The 19,362-nt window shown below is 55.7% G+C and overlaps 1 protein-coding gene across 2 annotated transcripts in view; it reads right to left on the bottom strand.

Moving 5' to 3' along the window:
• LOC111162263 (SH3 domain binding kinase 1) overlaps nt 1–19,362 on the bottom strand; it is a 32,477-nt gene that overhangs the window by 2,961 nt on the left and 10,154 nt on the right. The window contains exons 1-3 of one of the 2 annotated variants that reach the window (XM_022526550.1): nt 6,714–6,972; nt 1,769–2,001; nt 204–406 (exon numbers count right to left, since the gene is read on the bottom strand). In XM_022526550.1, coding sequence (XP_022382258.1) covers nt 204–406; nt 1,769–1,994 — 429 coding nt within the window. In that variant the 5' untranslated portion in view covers nt 1,995–2,001; nt 6,714–6,972. Of the gene's footprint in view, nt 1–203; nt 407–1,768; nt 2,002–6,713; nt 6,973–19,362 lie in introns of those variants that run through there. The other variant, XM_022526549.1, reaches the window with a different exon arrangement.

Here is a 19,362-nt window from a genome sequence, read left to right as displayed (position 1 = left end):
ACCAAACACAGAGTCCTCCTGGCACTCTCCCCCCACTCCAGGGCGCCTCCTCTGGGAAGCCACTGGTGGCCCCGCTGTCTCGTCTCCCCTCTTGTGTCCCTGTTGTCCCCAGATAGGTGCTGGACTTCATCCCGTCCCCCTGCCATTGCCCTGGGAGTGCCTGGCTCCGTCAGCCCCCCGGGGCAGGCCACCACACCAAGTACCTGAGGAGGGATGATGTCGAACAGGTCCCCCGCGGGCGCATACTCTTGGGCGAAGACATAGCAGTCTTCTGTCTCAAAAACCACGTCAAAGACCTTGATGATGAAGGGGCTGGAGGAGAGGCTGTTGGTGATGCTCACCTCCCGCAGGAAGTTCTTCAGCTTCGTCTTGCTCTTGTTCACAAACTTCAGTGCCATTTTCGTGCCTGACGGGGAGGCAGCCACAGCAGTGAAGGTCCCTGAGTTCCTGCGCCCAGTGCCCCCAGGCCTGCCTGTGCCCCCCTATCCCCACCCGGAGGCCGTGTGTGTCTGTCCTCATCCTACTGGTAGGAAACTGAGGCCCCGCGAAGGGAAAGGACTTTCCGGAGGAGAAAGGACTTCCCAGAGGGGAAAGGACTTGCCGGAGGCCATGCAGTGACTCAGGGGTCAGCCTGGGTCTCCCGCCCCAGCCTGTAGCTCTGTGAGGACCGTCTGCTCCTTCCTCCACGCTCTCCTTTTCCGTCTGACATTCAACACACTTCTTTCATCTGGTGGATCTTCCCCTGCCCCCCACCCCAGGACATACCCCCCTGAATCTCGGTCTTATTCGTTGCCCTCTCCCCAGTGCCTACGACCCTATGGTGCATCATAGCTGCTCAATGAGTGTTTGTTAAATGGATGATAAAAAGGAATTTGACAGGGAGAGGTGAGTGCCTGCAAGGCCTATGTCCCCGCCTTTGTCCTTGGGCGGCCATCTGTACCCCGTGGGGGTGCAAAACTGTGTGTGGCACACGTGTCCACAGAGCATTCACGAATTGCAGGCCCTCCCCTCTGCACTCGCCATTCACAAGCCGCTCCTCCTAATGACCCTAGGAGGTGGGTGAGCCTGAATGCTACCCTATTTTACAGAGGAGGAACCTAGGCACAGAGAGGTTAAACCACTTTCCAAGGTCACACAGAGAGCAAGGGCAAAGCTCAGGGAACCCCATGTCCAGAGTTCCCCCAGCTGCTGTCAGCTGGCACAGAGCCCCCCACCCCCGGTGTGTACAGCTGTGGGAACTCAGTAAGTCCCTGTCCCTGACTGGTTAGGAGGGTGCCGCTGTGAGCGTATGGTGTGGGGAAGGCATTGTGCTCCTGAGTGAGAAGTTTCTAGAGATGGGTCTCGTCCTGGCTCGAAGCGTCTCTAGCTGTAGGACCTCAGCTGAGTGACTGGATCTCCAGGTCTCAATGTCTTCATCCGAAAAATGGACATGGCCATATGACCTCCCAGAGGCATCTCCCACCCCTCCTTAAGCACGGTGCACTGTTTCCAAGGACCCACTCTCAGCTCTGTCTGCTTCCCTGGGGTCAGCCCTGACTTCTCTCCTGAGCTCCATATGTCCCCGGGTCAGCCCCTCAGCTGTCCCCAAGCACCCTACCCTCCAGCCTGGGCCCTGTACCCCCTCTCAGGTCTCCCTGGGATGCTCAGGCTACATCTCTCCACCTGGACCAGTCTCCCTGCTGACTTCCTGGCTCCTGAAGAGAGCACCGAGAGCCCCAGACAAGTCCCCAGCCCAGCCTTCAAAGCTGGCCACCCGGCAGATACTCACCTGTGCCCTTGTAGGCCACGAGATCGACCTTCCCGTAGGTGCCCTTGCCTAGCTCCCGGACAAGTTCGTAGTGCTTGGTCACATCACTGGCGGCCAGCGTGCGGAGGGTCAGTGCCTGCATGTCTTCAGTGAGGAGGGGCACGCCTGCACCCAACCCAGGGGCAGTCCCTGGCCCACAGCAGGGCAGGGAGCGGGGTGGTTCGGGCTCTGGGCAGCCCACGCTCATCTTCTCCCTGTTCCGGGGGGAGTGGCATGAAATGTGATGTCAAGCCACGGCCCTCTGGTCCACTGGCCTTCTTCCCCAGTACCTAGGGTCCCGGGATGCCAGGCTCAAAACGACCACAAGGGGGCGATAGGCACCTCTGCTGCATTCCCTTTTCCCCAAAGCTTCAGGCCAGACCTGAGCCCGCACTCTGGGGAGACACCCACAGTCCCCACTTGGGTACCACTGGCCTGTCTCGGGCTGTCATTCAAACATGGCATCAGACAAGGCACAGGTGTTTATGTCCCACAAAGACCCTCCATATACCAAGTTCACACGGGTGCTCTTATTCATAGATTTTGATCTGCACCTGCTGTTCCCCAGGGGCTTGCTGTTCAGAGCCGTGGGGACACCACACAGCACAAACAGGTAAGAATCCCGCCCTCAGGGCGCCCCGGTGGCTCAGTCGGCTAAGCATCTGCCTTTGGCTCTGGTTGATCTCTGGGTCCTGGGATGGAGCCCTCCCCCAGACCAGGTCGGGCCCCCTGCTCAGCGGGGAGTCTGCTTCTCCCTCTACCTCTTCCCATCCTGTACGTGCTCACTCTCTCTCTCTCTCTCTCTCTCTCTCTCAAAAATGAATAAATAAAATCTTTTATATATATAAAAAGAGAATCCCACCCTCATGGGACTTACGTTCCAAGAGGGGTGATGGACAATACCCCATGAATTATATATGCTTATAAAAGGTGATCTAGGCTTTTGAGAATGGAAGGCAGGGGGTGGGGAAGGTGAGGTCCGAGGGCAGGCTCACAGTATCCAATTCTTCAGCCAAGTAGTCTCAGACAAAACTCTGGGAGGATGGTGTTGATATGGCCACACCCGTGGCAGCCTTCCACCCCTGCCCTGCCACAGACAACACCCCCCTGCTCATGTCCACACAGCTACAGGTGTAACCCTAGGGCCCCACCCAGTCCCACCCCACCCCCATTCCCAGACACAAGGCAGAGCACCCATCCTGCCAAGCCCCAACCCTCCCCATCCACAGCCTGACAGACCCCTTTGGGATCCATGCAAACTGCACCCACCCGTCAGAGGTACTGAGTTTGTCCCCAGATGGTGTTGGGGGGCAGAGAGCTGCTGGGGGGAAGAGTCCAGGGCTGGGATGACAGCAAATGCCCATCTGGGCCTGCATTTCTTGTCTATCGGTGGGAGGGGGGCGGGTTGGGCCGGGGAGCCGGGCTTCCAGAGCAGGTGTGCTCGTGTCTGTGCGTGTATGGCAGGAGAGGCCCGTGAGGAATCCTCCAGAAGCCTCTGCCCTCACCTCACTCCCTCCTACCTCCAATCCCAGGTGACTCAGCCAGCACTCCCCCAGCCCCCACCCCTGCAAGCCAGCCCCGGGCTCTTGGAGAGAAGGCAGACTCTGAGCCAGCTGGCCTGGCTTTGGATCCAGCTCTGTCACCTGCTAGCTGGATGGCCTTGGGCAAGTACCTTCATCTTTCCTTGCCTTAGTTTTCCATCTATAAAAAGGAGAGAATAGTGCCTTCTCCCTATGGGCTTGTGACTTATTAAAGGACTTGGCCGTGGACTTCTCAGTGCCCGGTACACAGTGAGCCCTCTGTGAGTGCCAAGCGCCTGTGCTCTCTCAGTGGTGGGATCTGTGTTCCTTCTGGCTGGCCCGAGGAGGCTGTGAGCAGGGCGGGCACTTCAGAAGCCCTGTGTGCTCACTCTGGCCCAGCGGCTCCCCTTCCAGGCCCAAACCCTCCCCTCTCCTCCTCTGCCTTCCCCTTCCCTCTTGGCACGACCCAGCCTCCCACTTCACACGGAGAGGAGGAACATCAGGAGGGAACTTCCTGGCCTCCCACCCAGCCGCAAACGGAGCTCCATCTGCACGTCCTCCCGCTGGCTGGGGGAGCAGAGGGCCCTCCTCCCCTCCTCTGATTTGGCTCCTGCCCCTTCTGCTGCCTCAGGATCCTGCTCCCCCGACTCAGCCCCCTTCCCCTCCATTCATGAGCAAACCCTGTTCTACAGAACCTTCCCCCGCCACAGCCACTGCCTTGCCTTTCCGAATTCTTTCGGTCTGAATATATGCCAGGAGTCTGTCGGAAACGCCACACGAATGCCCTCAGAGGGGTGCGTCTGTAGCCTGGCCTAGCTCATTTCCTAGACGCCCCCCCCCAGCAGAGGGAGGGATGGTGCCAGGCCCACAGACGCGGGGTGCTGCTGCCCTGACCTCCACCACCCAACCAGGCTGCGGCACCTGTCACCACGGCTCAATGCAGTCCGAGCTCTAACGGACAGTACTGGGTCCCTCTCACTGCAGCCATCTACTAGGCGAAAGTGGCGGCCTCTGCCCACGATGGTCTTTCCTTGCTTTCAGTGCTGGAAGGGGTCACCCGTCCCAACCTCTGCAGAATGCCCACACGCTCCCCGGGTGGGGAGAATTCTGAGCCAGGGAAGGCAAGCGGTCTGCTTTGATGTGACAAGGAGAGGGATGGCCCTTTCTGGGGAGAGTGCAGGCCTCTCCCTCAGGGGTTCCAAGGAGTCCACACACTCTTGGCCTTGAACTCTTCTCCCTGCCCACTGGGGAGAAACTGCTGGGCTGCTCTGCTGACCTACTTCTCCAGGACGTGGTGTGTGGCCTCCCCGAGGGCTGCTGCGCAGGGCTGGCCTCGGGCGTGCATGCACATGCGCACACACGTGTGCGATGCTCCCACCCCGGGCTGTGGGCCCTGCCCGTCATTTGGGGTTGTTTCTGCATCCTCTGGAAGACTGACTGGTAGCTGCAAGTCGCTAGAAGCTCTTCTTACCTCTCTCCCCACCCCAAGAGAGCGTGGCTCTCTCTGCTGCTGCTTTGGCCTCAGAGCTGTACTGTGTAGGCACCAGTCTGGGTCAGGGGTGGGTTTGGGTCCCACATTTGCCCCCTGCAATGCAGGTCCAGCCTGCCATTTTGACCACCATCCTGCACTGCTGCTCTCTCTCCTCTCCTCTGCCGGTCCTGCTGCCCGCCTTGACCTCCCGCAGATCCATCTGCAATCTTCTGGATCTCTGTCCTCAGGTCCCACTCCTCCAGGAAGCCTTCCCTGCTGCCCCAGGTGCCGATTCCTGCCTTTGCTGAGCCCCAGGATTCACACAGCGTCTGTGTGTCTCTCTCTGAGAGTTCCTGTTGAAATGTTTTGGGGTGATCTCAACGTTGTCCCCTGTCTGTCCCCGTCAACAAGCCAAGAGGTCCCCGGGGGGAAGGGGCTACATCTGACCCAACTTGCCCTCATCCCTTCCCTTAGTTCCTAGAGCCTGGCATTGGGGGTCTTCTCCATTGACCCCTCCCTCCTTCACAACCTCCCTCTCTCTTCAGGCCTGTTCTCTGCAAGGCGTCAGCAGGTGACAGGGAACTAATCCACACAGCCGTCCCTGTCGCTGCGTCATGGCCCAGGTACACACTGCCTCTGACCCAGTTACCACGCATGTGACTTAAGAGGCACAGTGGGGAGCGACAGAAACAGCACAGGCCTCGGGGCTCAGCAGGCTTGCCCTTGATCCTGCCGCGCGCCGCTTTTGAGTGGTGACCTTGAGCAAGTCACTTGTCTGGGCCTGGGGGACCACACCTTTACAACAGGGAGAATCCCAACTATGACAACAGCAGCAGCTAACACTGAAGTAGGGCCCTGCTCTGAGGATGGGCTCATCTTCACCATTTAGTGGGTAGGTGTTCTCATGACCCCTATTTTGGGAGAAGGAGAAGGAGGCAGGGAGCCCCGTATAGCCTGCCCAAGGTCAGAAGGCTCACATGGGGATTGGTTCCAAAGTTGGCCCTCTTAACCACAGTTTTCCCAAGCCAGAATGTTGGGGGAACGTCCCATCTGGATCCCTGGATATCCAAGTGGGGAAACTGAGGCTCAGGAGAGAGCAAAGCCTGAGCCGAAGCTGCCTGTGCATCCACTGAACTCCTGCGGAGAGCCGACTGGGTGTCAGGCACTGTCCAGGCCCTTCTGGTGTTGTATTAACTCACTTAATCCCCACAGCGGGGAGGACAGAGCGACTTCTTTCAGGCAGGGCCTCGAGGCCAGAGAGGAAAGTAAGACATGGCTGCCTGCCGAGTGCTTGAGGGCACGTACAAGCGGGAACTTGATCTAAAACATTTTACCTTCATCCCCCTTGAAGGCGTGGCTGTGGACTTGGGTAACTGTGAACTTTCCAGCAGCAGATGGTGGAAGCCCCTGACCGCTTTCCCTCCCCCTCATCCTGTGTGGTTGACACTATGGTCCATGGTCCCCACTCAAGATGACCTTGTTGTTCCGGGGGACCCCCCCCATGCCTTGCACCTCGAGTGTGTGTCCTCACTGGCCCCGAGGAAGGCCCTCGGTTTCCCCTCTGTTGCTGAAGGCGGGTGGGTGTCACCCGGCCTTCCCCTCAGCACTTGTGGCTGTGGCCCTGTGAGCTGGGTCTTCTGCCACATGCTGGGAGGGCTTCCCAAGCAAGAAGCAAGACCGAACCACCTACCACTTCCTGTTGGCAGGTGGCTTGAGCTGGGTGTCTCTCTTATATGCATAACCACCCAATGCATTGGTACCTCCCTTCCCTAAACACACACACACACACACACACACACACACACACACACACACACACACAGTGCCAGGCTGGCAAAATTTCACTCGCTGAGTCCTTGTAAGTATCCCAAGAAGGCCAAGATGTCTCCCGTTTTTTAAACAAACAGCTTAACCTAGTACACGCCATGAAACGTACCCATAGTAGGCACAATTCAAGGATTTTAGTAAATGTCCATTGCCACGATCAAGTGGTGCTTTCTACTTTATAGATGAAGCACAGAGGCCCAGGAGGTCGGCGATTTACTATGGTTTTGGCAAAGATAGCCAACTGTCCGTCGGAACTTTGTTTCCTCTTTTATAACGCAGAGCTGTTGCAGGAGGGCGGCTGTCAGCAGGGAAGTCTAGTTCCCGCCCACCAGGCAGCCAGGTGTGGCCACGTGACCAGCTTCCCCCTAGAATGGGAGCAGAAATGATGGCAGTCACTGATGGGCGGGGCCTCTTCAGAGTGGGCGGGGTTTCTCTCTTTTCTCTCCTCCCACAAGCGGGCCTGATACAGAGGCCTCCGGGTCGTAAGAGACAGTGGAGGGGCGCCTGGGTGGCTGAGTGAGTTAAGCCTGGGCCTTCAGCTCAGGTCATGATCCCCGGGTCCTGGGACTGAGCCCCAAATTGGCTCCCTGCTCAGCCGCGAGCCTGCTTCTCCCTCTTCCTGCCACTCCCCCTGCTTTCTCTCTCAAAGAAATAAATAAATCTTAAAACAAACAAACAAACAAACAAAAAGAAAGAGCGTGGAGCTAGGAGCTAGGAGCAGCCTGGGTACCTGGCTGTGGGTAGTTAGTCTCTTGCCGATGAAGGTTACCCACTCTACATCTTATGGAACCCGGAAGTAAATGACCGTTGTTTAGGGCTCCTGAGATAGAGGGGTTTCTTTGTTACAGCAGCTAGCACTAGTCTAATCCAAGGATTATGTAGCCAGGAGGCCAAAGAGCTAGGATTTGAACCTCTGTGTGTCCAACTGCCTGGAGGGGGTGACCAGTCTGTAAAGATGGGGTGGCCTGCTCTTATCCTGTCTCATGGGAGAATAAGAATACTGGCAAACATTTATTGAATGTTTCCATATGCCAAGTGCTGGGCTAACCATGATGGATTAAATGATTTAACAAGCACAAGTCCGGGCGGTAGGTGCTACTCTGATGACCCCATCTTACAGAAAGGGGTACAGAGGAACTGATGGGCTAACCAGTCTGGATCTGAACTCAGGCTGTCAGGCTTCAGGTCCCATGCTCTTATGCACAGTGTCCTCTGAGGGTCCTAAAGGTAAAGCCAAGCAGAGAGCCGCACAATGAGACAGTTCTCGCGTCACGACAGGGAGGAAATGCGTTCTCAGTCGCTGGGGGTAGAGAAGCAGAGACCTAGATGTCCCTCTGTTGGGGAGTCGGCAGTGGGGGGTTAGGCTGGACCAAGTGACATCAGCCAGGCCTTACTCTCATTCTGGAAGTCTAAGATTCTCTGTCCCCATGCGCAGGTCCCCTCCCTCAGGTCACCGCACCCATGCTGTGCCCTTAGCGCAGGCAAACCCCAAAACTAGCCCTAACCAAGCCCTGGCCTGGAAGGAGTCCATCGAACAGATGATGGTTGCGGGCTGGGTCACTGCTCTGGGTTCATCTTATGAAAAGCCGTGTCACTAAAGCAGCCATAAAACAAAAGCATCGTTTCAGGTGCTGTGTGGGGACGGGGGGCTGCTCCACTTTGCTTCTATGGAGAGTGAGGGGCTGGATCGTGATGCTCCCAGCCTACTTGGCTAAGCCGGCTTTAGATACCCTCAGCCCGCTTTCCAGCCTCCAAGCTTCTCCCTCTAAGGCCTCCTTATCCATGTCTTAAGACCACATCTGACCCACGCCTTGCCTTCCTCAGGCATTTAGCCTGTGGTGCTTTTTCCTGCTCAGCATGAACTTCCCTTTCTTCAGGGAACGGCCCCTCTCTCAGGCCACAGGGCTCAGGAGAACTGTCTCCACCCAGGCTTCGGGGCAGGCTGGATACAGCTGGGCTGGCCAGCAGGTTCAGACACCTGTGACCAAAGCTGACTCCCTGGGATCTAGAACTAGGACTTGGGCTTCAGCCATCGGGAAAAACACGCCTCCCAGTCCCTGGGATGCAACGCCGGAGGGCAAAGTCTGGAGCTGCTGGGGGCCGGCTTTGCCACCGTGCAGGGAGAGCCTGCCTGAGAGTGAAACATCAGAGAAGAAAAGCAGAGCTGTAAGGTGGAGGGATTTCTGGTAATTCTGGGCACCTGGATCCAGGCAGGACTGAAAGCAATTATACTCCTGACCATTTGTTTCATGCATTGATACATTTTCCTTTTTGGCTTAAGCCACTCTAAGTTGAGTTTATGTAACTTGCAACCTAAAGATTCCAGAGAAGTATGTCTATTCAGGCCTGGGCACTGTGCCGGGTGCCGGCATGGGGCGAGTGGGTTAGAGCAATGCATCAGGTAGAAGATATGAACCTACGAACTAGGAAGGCAGACAAAATAAGGACTCAGATAACCAGAAGGCCAGAAATGCCATGTCAGTGCTCTAGCATTTCCAAGGAGGGCACGACAGAGGGGATCGTTGGGCTTCCTGGAGGAAGTGACATACAGATGGGCTTTGAAGGGGATTGACAATCCAGCAAGAAACCCAAGAGGTCCTCGAAAGCAACCCTCATGCCTTAACCACCTTGGTAGTCCTAGGGCTTAGCCAGGGTGTGACAAATGCTGGGTAAATAATTCTTTACGTGTTCGGTGAGTTGTAACTTTTTATGTCTTGGTTCTCTTGAACAGGCCCCTGCAGGCACATAGTTAATTTCCCAGGGGCTTGTGTGAGTTATCATTTGCCCACAGAAAGCCAGTGGCTGGGCTGGGCTGGAGGCCAGGGCCTCTGCACAGTGGGGCGTGCTCCGCCTGTCACAGCCCAGCCTGAGCACAGCAGAGGGGGGCGTGGCTGGGTGTGCCACTGGTGGGGACCGAGAGGCCACAGGTGCTGTGAGAGAGGAAAGTGACAGAACTGCTAACACTAAGGATCCCCGAGGTGTGCCAAGGGCCTCAGAGAAATTAACTTATCTAAGCCTTGCAACACCCTGTGACATGGGGACTGTTATTTACCCCAACTTACAGATGAGGAAACTGAGGCCCAGAGCAGTCATGTCCCTTGACCAAGATCATCCCATAAATGGCAGAGCTGGGATTCAAACCCAGGCATTATCACTCCAGTGTCCAAAAGCCTGGCCACTCTGTTTCATTGTTCCTAAATCGGTATCATGCCAATTACCACTCATTTTCTCAACATGCCAATGCTTCACATTGGGGCTGTCATCTTCATGGCACGCCTGTGTAACAGAGAAGGACGCAGAGGCCTAGAGGGGTTCAGCAGCCTGCTCCAGGCCACTCAGCCAGTAAAGGGCAGAGACAAGGACTGAACCCCAAACTTTCCTCCTCAACTCTTCTCTACTCTTGGTCTCTGCCCCCCACTATCTTCAGCACCACAGGCGAGGACAGCACCCAGGCAGCCCCACACAACTGTGCAAGGCTAGGCGAGGCCAGAGGAGGGGAGGCAGCCCGGATGGGGATGGAGGGACCACTGCAGAACTGGAACCCAGGCCCCCCCTTCCCTGGGGCCACTGGAAAGGTAGGACCGGATACACTGCCATTTATTTAACCAAACCCCTACTGGGTCATGTCCAACTTTTTGCTACTTTAAACAAGAGTTGCCTTGTACCTAAGTCATTTTGTAGTATAGGGATGTGTCTGTATGCTCAGCTCTAGAAATGGGTGGCCAGCTTAAAGGGTGAATGAGTTCTGAATTTCTATAGAATGTTCGGTGTCCCCCAGAGGGCTGTGCCACTGGCCCTCCCCCAGCCATGTAGGAGACAGCGGGTTCTTGGTGGGGCACAGCGGCTGCCCCCAGCTCCCTCACCCTCTCTGGGCCTCTGTCTCACTTGCTTTAGTATCCTACTTTGAAATGGGAGGGAGGTGCAGGGGAATAAGAATAGGTTTCTCACGTGCATGTATTTGCATGAAGGAGCTCCGGAATCCACAACAGACATTAATAAAGGTACTGGACCTTCTCAGCCCTCACTCCCTCTGGTCTGAGCCATCCCGGTCACACGGGTACAGTGGTAACTTCCTACCTAGCACCCCCCCACCCACCACAGCTCAGCACCCACCATCAGCTCCCATTTCATTCCAAAGTCCTTACAGGAGCCCTCAATTTACCCCTCTGAACTGTCTCCTCCCTCCCCTGCTCCAGACATGCTGCTCTCCCTGCTGTTGTTCCCCAAACATGCCAGCTCCTGGCCTGGGGGCTGTTCTCTCTGCTCTTAGACGGCCACATGGCTCCTTTCCTCCAAGTTCTGCTCAAACGACACCTTCTCAACTAGGGTTCCTCTACCGCACTCCCCTTATCCTGCCCTAGTGTCCCCAAGTAAACGGTATCCTTCTAGCGTATTATATAATTTACTGCCTGGTGAGATCTACCGTGACCCTCTCTCTTTGCCACTAGAACTTCAGCGCTAGGAGGGCAGGCATGCTGGTTTTGTTTCCTGCGGATCCCCCAGCAGCTAGGACAGTGCCTGCCCATCACAGGGACTTCATCACTATTTGGTGAATGAATGGATGCATGAAACAGTCTCTGGGGAGAGGAGTGGGAACTGAGTGAACGAAGGCAGGGCAGGAATGAAACTTTTCACTAGGTAAGATCCTTTTAGGTCTAGGCAGTAAAAGTTAGTGAGTGTGGCTGATGGTCCAGGTGAAGCCAAAGGGAAAATGCAAGGGGATGTCAACACCATTCACCCAGGCTCCACGGCCCAGGGCTGGGATCCCCTTCCAAGGGCCAGAGGAGGAGTGGCCCAGCTTGGTTGCCCTGGATTCCCACAGTGGGTCAGCCCATGCTCAGGAAGGTGGGGGCCCCTGGGAGCTCCTTGACATCCCACCTTGAGCAGAGCCCTCTTTATGTCCCTAAGGTGGGGGTCCCAGTCTGGCTCTCTGCTGTTTGCCATCTTCCCCAGAGTGGGTCCTTGACCCTCATTTGTTTACCCCAGTGCAGAAATGTGTTCACATGGGGGTTCTCCTATCTGCTGCCAGGGAGTCGGGGCACCCAGAGGCTGGCCCTCTGGCCCCAGGAAGGCTGTGAGGTGTTTGGCAGAGCACTGGCCCCTGCTGCTGGTCCCAGGGAGCTCCTGGCAGCCCCCTGCCTTCCCTTCTCTTCAATTTCCCAGTCTATCCAACGAACTATTTAGTGGTCTTAACTCTTCACGGGTCACAGAAGGCTGTGTGAAAAGTCCCCAGTCACCCATGCACACTTTTACACGAAACATCGGGGGGCCAGGGCTCCAGGGAGCCCTCAAGCGGCTCCAGGTAAAGCCTCTCCCTCCCCTTGGTCCTTCAACATGAATAGAGACTCCAGCAAACATTTCATGGCCCTTCCCGTTCAAAAGGAGGAGAAGAGTATTCTCCCATCACTTCCTTGCTTCCTGTCTTGGTGCAAATTCCAGCTCCACCCCTCTTACTGTGTGACCTTGGACAGGCTGTGCCACTTGCCTGAGCCTCAGTTTGCCCATCAGTGAAAGGGGGCTGACAACGTCCGTCTAACGTGGCGGGCCTCAGTAAGAATGAAACCAGCATTGGCTGGACAGAGGGATCTGGGACCATAGGTCTGTCGTGGATTCGCTGCAACTCAGCACCGTCTGCCTGAAGCTTGGTTTTCTACGCTGGAAATGGGGGCTGTCTGGGCTCGGTTGAATCTCAGACCCCGAATCTGCGTGAGCCAGAAGGGACTTAGGAGACCATCTGACCCGGCTCCCACGTTTCCCAGGTGGGAAGACTGAGAGCAAGATCGAGCAGCCGAAACTGCAAACAATCTCCTTGCCACTGCCCTCCCCGCTAGGGGCAGCCTGGGGTTCCCCTTGCTGCGAGGCTCTGCCTCGGCCTCCCCTCCAGCTGGTGCAGTCTGCCCTTTCCCTGGGGCACATCCTTGGTGGTTATTAATAGTCTGTGATGCTATTCGCCTGCAGCCGGTGCCCAGAGCTGGAACGGGCTCTCTGCCTCTTCTCGCCCTTCCAGCCAGACCCTGTGGGGGAAGGAGCGGTCCGGGCCTCACCCCTCCCCACCTGCCTGAGGGCCAAGTGCCTGTGGCAGCCTCTGCGGGTGTGGGAGGAGGCAGGGGCCTTGCTGCCTGGGTGAGGCTGGCGGCCCCGCACCGAGGCGGATCAACAGGAGTGGGGGGCTGAGAGCACAGAGGGGGCCTGCCTCTCGCTGACCGGCCAAGGGTTTGCGGCTGGGTGTCCACCAGGGGACAGGTGGCAACCATTGGAGAGAAAGCTGGGTGAGCCAGAGGCTCCCTGAAGAAACGAGCCCTTCCCTGGCTACAGCCCTCACCTCTTCCTGAGCCCCTACAGAGTGGGGAATGAGGACGGAGCCGAGCTCGGGGGACTGGAGCCCACATTCAGGCATTCCTGGGTAATTTCTAGCCACAAAGCCCTGCGTAAGTCACTTACACTCTCTGGGCCTCCATTCCTCATCAGTAAAATGGGGATAATAAGGTACAGGTTAGAAGGTTATTAATAATAGTTAACATTTATGAACCATGTAAAGTATTAAGTCCTTTATGTATATAGAGAGACTGGTTTAAGCCTCACGAGCGTCTTTGGAGAACCTATTATTATTCCTATTATGTCCCTTCAAGCTCAGGAAATGGAAACAGAGAACGAAAGATTAGCTGACATGCCTGGTGTCACACGGCTAAGAAGTGGCTTAGAGCTATCTGTCCGGCCCCACAACGTTCAGCAAATGTTTGTGGAGCACTGTTCTCGGATCTGGAATACATTCACGAACCAAGCAAACGGACCTGCCCTCAAGGAGCTTCTTGCCTAGTTAGGAGGCAATCATGAAGGTAGCTAAGAGATGTGGGTCAGAAAGTACAGAGTCCTAGAGGGGAAGACAAAGCCGGGAGAGGTGAGGAAATGTTGGGGGTGAGGGGCGAGACCATGGACGGGTGGTGGTCAGGAAAGGCCCCAAGGTGGTGGGAGAGCTTTTGTGGCAGAGGCTGCTGGAACAGTGAGGAGGCCATCATGGGTGCAGAGGAGCGGCTGGGGGCAAAGGGCAGAAGGTGTGGGGAGAAGTGAGGAGGGAGCGGCAGCATGCAGGGTCTCGGAGGCCACGGCAAGAACCTGGCCTTCACCTGGTGACATGCCTTCCAAACCCCTGGCCTGAGCAAACCCTTCCTGAAGCCAACGTGTGTGCCAGGCTCTGGGAGGTGAAGAGACGTCATAAACCTGACCTAGCTCACCCTTAAGAGACTTGGAGGTCAGCCCCCTGTAGCAACTCCACCACCGCCCCAGGCGTGTGGCTAAAGAGGAAGGGGTGAGGGAAGACTTAAAAGCTTCTGGAAAAGTTCCGGGGGCCTGCACTGCAGATTCCTCCGTGTTGCAGTGCTCGCCTGTCATGGTCCCATGTGAGCAGAGGTGTGGGAGCAGGAAAGCTGGGTGATAATGTCCAGAACTGCAGGCAGAGCCCAGGTTAGGTCCTGTTGGGCACTTCTGGCTGGCCTTGCCCTTTGAACTGTGGGTGAATGGTGGAAAAGTAGGCAGGATGTTCTCTGAATCCTGGATATGACAGCTCGAGTAAAGACCTTCACCTCTGTGTCTCCACTTTTTTACCTGTAAAAGTGGGGCTACCATTCCCTTTCTGCTCAGGACTTGCGGGGACTAACATTAACACCAAACCTTTAGTGGGGTACTCACTGCCATTCACTTTACAAATATTCACTCACTTAATCCTCACAATGACCCTCCAAGGTAGGTACAAGCACCATCCCTTTTTGTAGATGAGAGATCTGAGGCACAGAGAGGTTAAGCACCTTGCACAAAGTCACACAGCAGGGTCTAGAGGTCATGCTTTTTGCTACTAAAATATGTTAATTGGGGGCCTCACTGCCCCTTCTGGAGACAGTTGAGGGGGTGGTCAGGGCCAGCAGATATCTGAGCTCTCAGGATAGGAAGATCTCCCTGCAGGGCAGTGGGCTTTAGCTAGGGAAGGGGAAGCCATCCCATGGGAACGGTTGGGCAGACTCAGGGGAGCTATCCTGGAGTGGGGATTTGTGCAGCCTCTCTAGGGCCTGACCAGGAGGATGAGGAGGCTCTGTCCTGTCCAGACCCCACTGAGGTCCCTCAGGGCCATCCCAACAACCAGAGGCAGTTGGAACATTCTGTGGCTAAAGTCGCAGGGAAGGAGAGCTGGTGCAGTGGGGGAATCACTGTGGCTTCCTCCCTCTGGGACCAGCTCATTTGCATACCCCGCAGGGTGTGGCAGAAGTGACAGAGCAGACACTGAAGTAGCGGCACAGCTGACAGGCTTTACTTGTAACAGGCTCATTTAGTCCTCACCATAACTTGAGAATGAAGGAGCTATTATCACCCCCATACCACATCAGAAGAAACTGAGGCACAGGACAGCTGCATTGTCCAAGGTCACATAGCCAGGGAACGGTACAGGGCAGATTTGAACCCAGGGAGTTCCATGCCAGTTCCACTTTGGTGGCTCCCAGAGGTGGGCAGTGAGAATCCTCCCTCTGGGTTCACGTAGGGCTGTTCTCAGCACTAAGTGAGAAGGTAGAGCCCCAGGGTCCGGCATGGAGCACTTGACATTGGAAAACGTTCCACCGCTTCCACCCAACCCCAATATTCCCCGGTTCCCCAAGTGGGGGCTGAGTTGGGAATCCAGACCTGTTCTCTCTCTGGACTGTGGCCCAGCTATGGCAGGGAGTGAGGAGGGGCTCTGACTGGACCCTTCAGACCTACTGCTGTGGTTTCTGCAGCCAGAAAGGGGGTCCAGGGAGCAGGGGAGGGAGTGGGTGGTTTGGGAGAGACTCAGGATTTGTTGGAGATGCTGGTCCTGACTCTGGCCTGATGCCCAACCACCTGGGGCAGAAAGCCTTGGGAACTCGCTCAGCAGACAGAGGCAGGTGCCTCACCTAGAAAGCAGAGGTGGGCAGAAGGAGGGCCTCAACTACAGAACGATGGCTAAGCTGCCTTAGATCCCACCCCAAGAGCCACAGCGCAAGGTTCTGGAAGGGCCTTCTCAGGCTAGAACCCCACGCCACCCACCCCCTCCCTCGGCGGGGTTATGCTTCACTCTCTTAAGCACCACAAAGTACGGGCCCTCAGACACTCTCTTCCCCTTTCGTGGGGACAGCAGAAGCCGTGTGGGCTCCAAGGACCGGCTATGGGGACACCGGAGTGGCGTTACCACCAAGGCGCAGTCATCCACTTGCCAATTTCCCTTTTAAAAAGAGCACTTTTGGGGCGCCTGGGTGGCTCAGTGGGTTAAAGCCTCTGCCTTCAGCTCAGGTCATGATACCAGGGTCCTGGGATCGAGCCCCGCATCGGGCTCTCTGCTCAGCAGGGAGCCTGCTTCCTCCACACACACACACACACACACACACACACACACACACACACACACACACAGTGCCAGGCTGGCAAAATTTCACTCGCTGAGTCCTTGTAAGTATCCCAAGAAGGCCAAGATGTCTCCCGTTTTTTAAACAAACAGCTTAACCTAGTACACGCCATGAAACGTACCCATAGTAGGCACAATTCAAGGATTTTAGTAAATGTCCATTGCCACGATCAAGTGGTGCTTTCTACTTTATAGATGAAGCACAGAGGCCCAGGAGGTCGGCGATTTACTATGGTTTTGGCAAAGATAGCCAACTGTCCGTCGGAACTTTGTTTCCTCTTTTATAACGCAGAGCTGTTGCAGGAGGGCGGCTGTCAGCAGGGAAGTCTAGTTCCCGCCCACCAGGCAGCCAGGTGTGGCCACGTGACCAGCTTCCCCCTAGAATGGGAGCAGAAATGATGGCAGTCACTGATGGGCGGGGCCTCTTCAGAGTGGGCGGGGTTTCTCTCTTTTCTCTCCTCCCACAAGCGGGCCTGATACAGAGGCCTCCGGGTCGTAAGAGACAGTGGAGGGGCGCCTGGGTGGCTGAGTGAGTTAAGCCTGGGCCTTCAGCTCAGGTCATGATCCCCGGGTCCTGGGACTGAGCCCCAAATTGGCTCCCTGCTCAGCCGCGAGCCTGCTTCTCCCTCTTCCTGCCACTCCCCCTGCTTTCTCTCTCAAAGAAATAAATAAATCTTAAAACAAACAAACAAACAAACAAAAAGAAAGAGCGTGGAGCTAGGAGCTAGGAGCAGCCTGGGTACCTGGCTGTGGGTAGTTAGTCTCTTGCCGATGAAGGTTACCCACTCTACATCTTATGGAACCCGGAAGTAAATGACCGTTGTTTAGGGCTCCTGAGATAGAGGGGTTTCTTTGTTACAGCAGCTAGCACTAGTCTAATCCAAGGATTATGTAGCCAGGAGGCCAAAGAGCTAGGATTTGAACCTCTGTGTGTCCAACTGCCTGGAGGGGGTGACCAGTCTGTAAAGATGGGGTGGCCTGCTCTTATCCTGTCTCATGGGAGAATAAGAATACTGGCAAACATTTATTGAATGTTTCCATATGCCAAGTGCTGGGCTAACCATGATGGATTAAATGATTTAACAAGCACAAGTCCGGGCGGTAGGTGCTACTCTGATGACCCCATCTTACAGAAAGGGGTACAGAGGAACTGATGGGCTAACCAGTCTGGATCTGAACTCAGGCTGTCAGGCTTCAGGTCCCATGCTCTTATGCACAGTGTCCTCTGAGGGTCCTAAAGGTAAAGCCAAGCAGAGAGCCGCACAATGAGACAGTTCTCGCGTCACGACAGGGAGGAAATGCGTTCTCAGTCGCTGGGGGTAGAGAAGCAGAGACCTAGATGTCCCTCTGTTGGGGAGTCGGCAGTGGGGGGTTAGGCTGGACCAAGTGACATCAGCCAGGCCTTACTCTCATTCTGGAAGTCTAAGATTCTCTGTCCCCATGCGCAGGTCCCCTCCCTCAGGTCACCGCACCCATGCTGTGCCCTTAGCGCAGGCAAACCCCAAAACTAGCCCTAACCAAGCCCTGGCCTGGAAGGAGTCCATCGAACAGATGATGGTTGCGGGCTGGGTCACTGCTCTGGGTTCATCTTATGAAAAGCCGTGTCACTAAAGCAGCCATAAAACAAAAGCATCGTTTCAGGTGCTGTGTGGGGACGGGGGGCTGCTCCACTTTGCTTCTATGGAGAGTGAGGGGCTGGATCGTGATGCTCCCAGCCTACTTGGCTAAGCCGGCTTTAGATACCCTCAGCCCGCTTTCCAGCCTCCAAGCTTCTCCCTCTAAGGCCTCCTTATCCATGTCTTAAGACCACATCTGACCCACGCCTTGCCTTCCTCAGGCATTTAGCCTGTGGTGCTTTTTCCTGCTCAGCATGAACTTCCCTTTCTTCAGGGAACGGCCCCTCTCTCAGGCCACAGGGCTCAGGAGAACTGTCTCCACCCAGGCTTCGGGGCAGGCTGGATACAGCTGGGCTGGCCAGCAGGTTCAGACACCTGTGACCAAAGCTGACTCCCTGGGATCTAGAACTAGGACTTGGGCTTCAGCCATCGGGAAAAACACGCCTCCCAGTCCCTGGGATGCAACGCCGGAGGGCAAAGTCTGGAGCTGCTGGGGGCCGGCTTTGCCACCGTGCAGGGAGAGCCTGCCTGAGAGTGAAACATCAGAGAAGAAAAGCAGAGCTGTAAGGTGGAGGGATTTCTGGTAATTCTGGGCACCTGGATCCAGGCAGGACTGAAAGCAATTATACTCCTGACCATTTGTTTCATGCATTGATACATTTTCCTTTTTGGCTTAAGCCACTCTAAGTTGAGTTTATGTAACTTGCAACCTAAAGATTCCAGAGAAGTATGTCTATTCAGGCCTGGGCACTGTGCCGGGTGCCGGCATGGGGCGAGTGGGTTAGAGCAATGCATCAGGTAGAAGATATGAACCTACGAACTAGGAAGGCAGACAAAATAAGGACTCAGATAACCAGAAGGCCAGAAATGCCATGTCAGTGCTCTAGCATTTCCAAGGAGGGCACGACAGAGGGGATCGTTGGGCTTCCTGGAGGAAGTGACATACAGATGGGCTTTGAAGGGGATTGACAATCCAGCAAGAAACCCAAGAGGTCCTCGAAAGCAACCCTCATGCCTTAACCACCTTGGTAGTCCTAGGGCTTAGCCAGGGTGTGACAAATGCTGGGTAAATAATTCTTTACGTGTTCGGTGAGTTGTAACTTTTTATGTCTTGGTTCTCTTGAACAGGCCCCTGCAGGCACATAGTTAATTTCCCAGGGGCTTGTGTGAGTTATCATTTGCCCACAGAAAGCCAGTGGCTGGGCTGGGCTGGAGGCCAGGGCCTCTGCACAGTGGGGCGTGCTCCGCCTGTCACAGCCCAGCCTGAGCACAGCAGAGGGGGGCGTGGCTGGGTGTGCCACTGGTGGGGACCGAGAGGCCACAGGTGCTGTGAGAGAGGAAAGTGACAGAACTGCTAACACTAAGGATCCCCGAGGTGTGCCAAGGGCCTCAGAGAAATTAACTTATCTAAGCCTTGCAACACCCTGTGACATGGGGACTGTTATTTACCCCAACTTACAGATGAGGAAACTGAGGCCCAGAGCAGTCATGTCCCTTGACCAAGATCATCCCATAAATGGCAGAGCTGGGATTCAAACCCAGGCATTATCACTCCAGTGTCCAAAAGCCTGGCCACTCTGTTTCATTGTTCCTAAATCGGTATCATGCCAATTACCACTCATTTTCTCAACATGCCAATGCTTCACATTGGGGCTGTCATCTTCATGGCACGCCTGTGTAACAGAGAAGGACGCAGAGGCCTAGAGGGGTTCAGCAGCCTGCTCCAGGCCACTCAGCCA

The sequence above is a fragment of the Enhydra lutris genome, unplaced genomic scaffold, assembly GCF_002288905.1.
Source record: "Enhydra lutris kenyoni isolate GAN:26980312 unplaced genomic scaffold, ASM228890v2 scaffoldscaffold90, whole genome shotgun sequence".
In the NCBI taxonomy this organism is placed as follows: Eukaryota; Metazoa; Chordata; class Mammalia; order Carnivora; family Mustelidae; genus Enhydra; species Enhydra lutris.
Note: the sequence above shows the minus strand (reverse complement) of the source record. Positions and strands in the feature narration are given on the sequence as shown.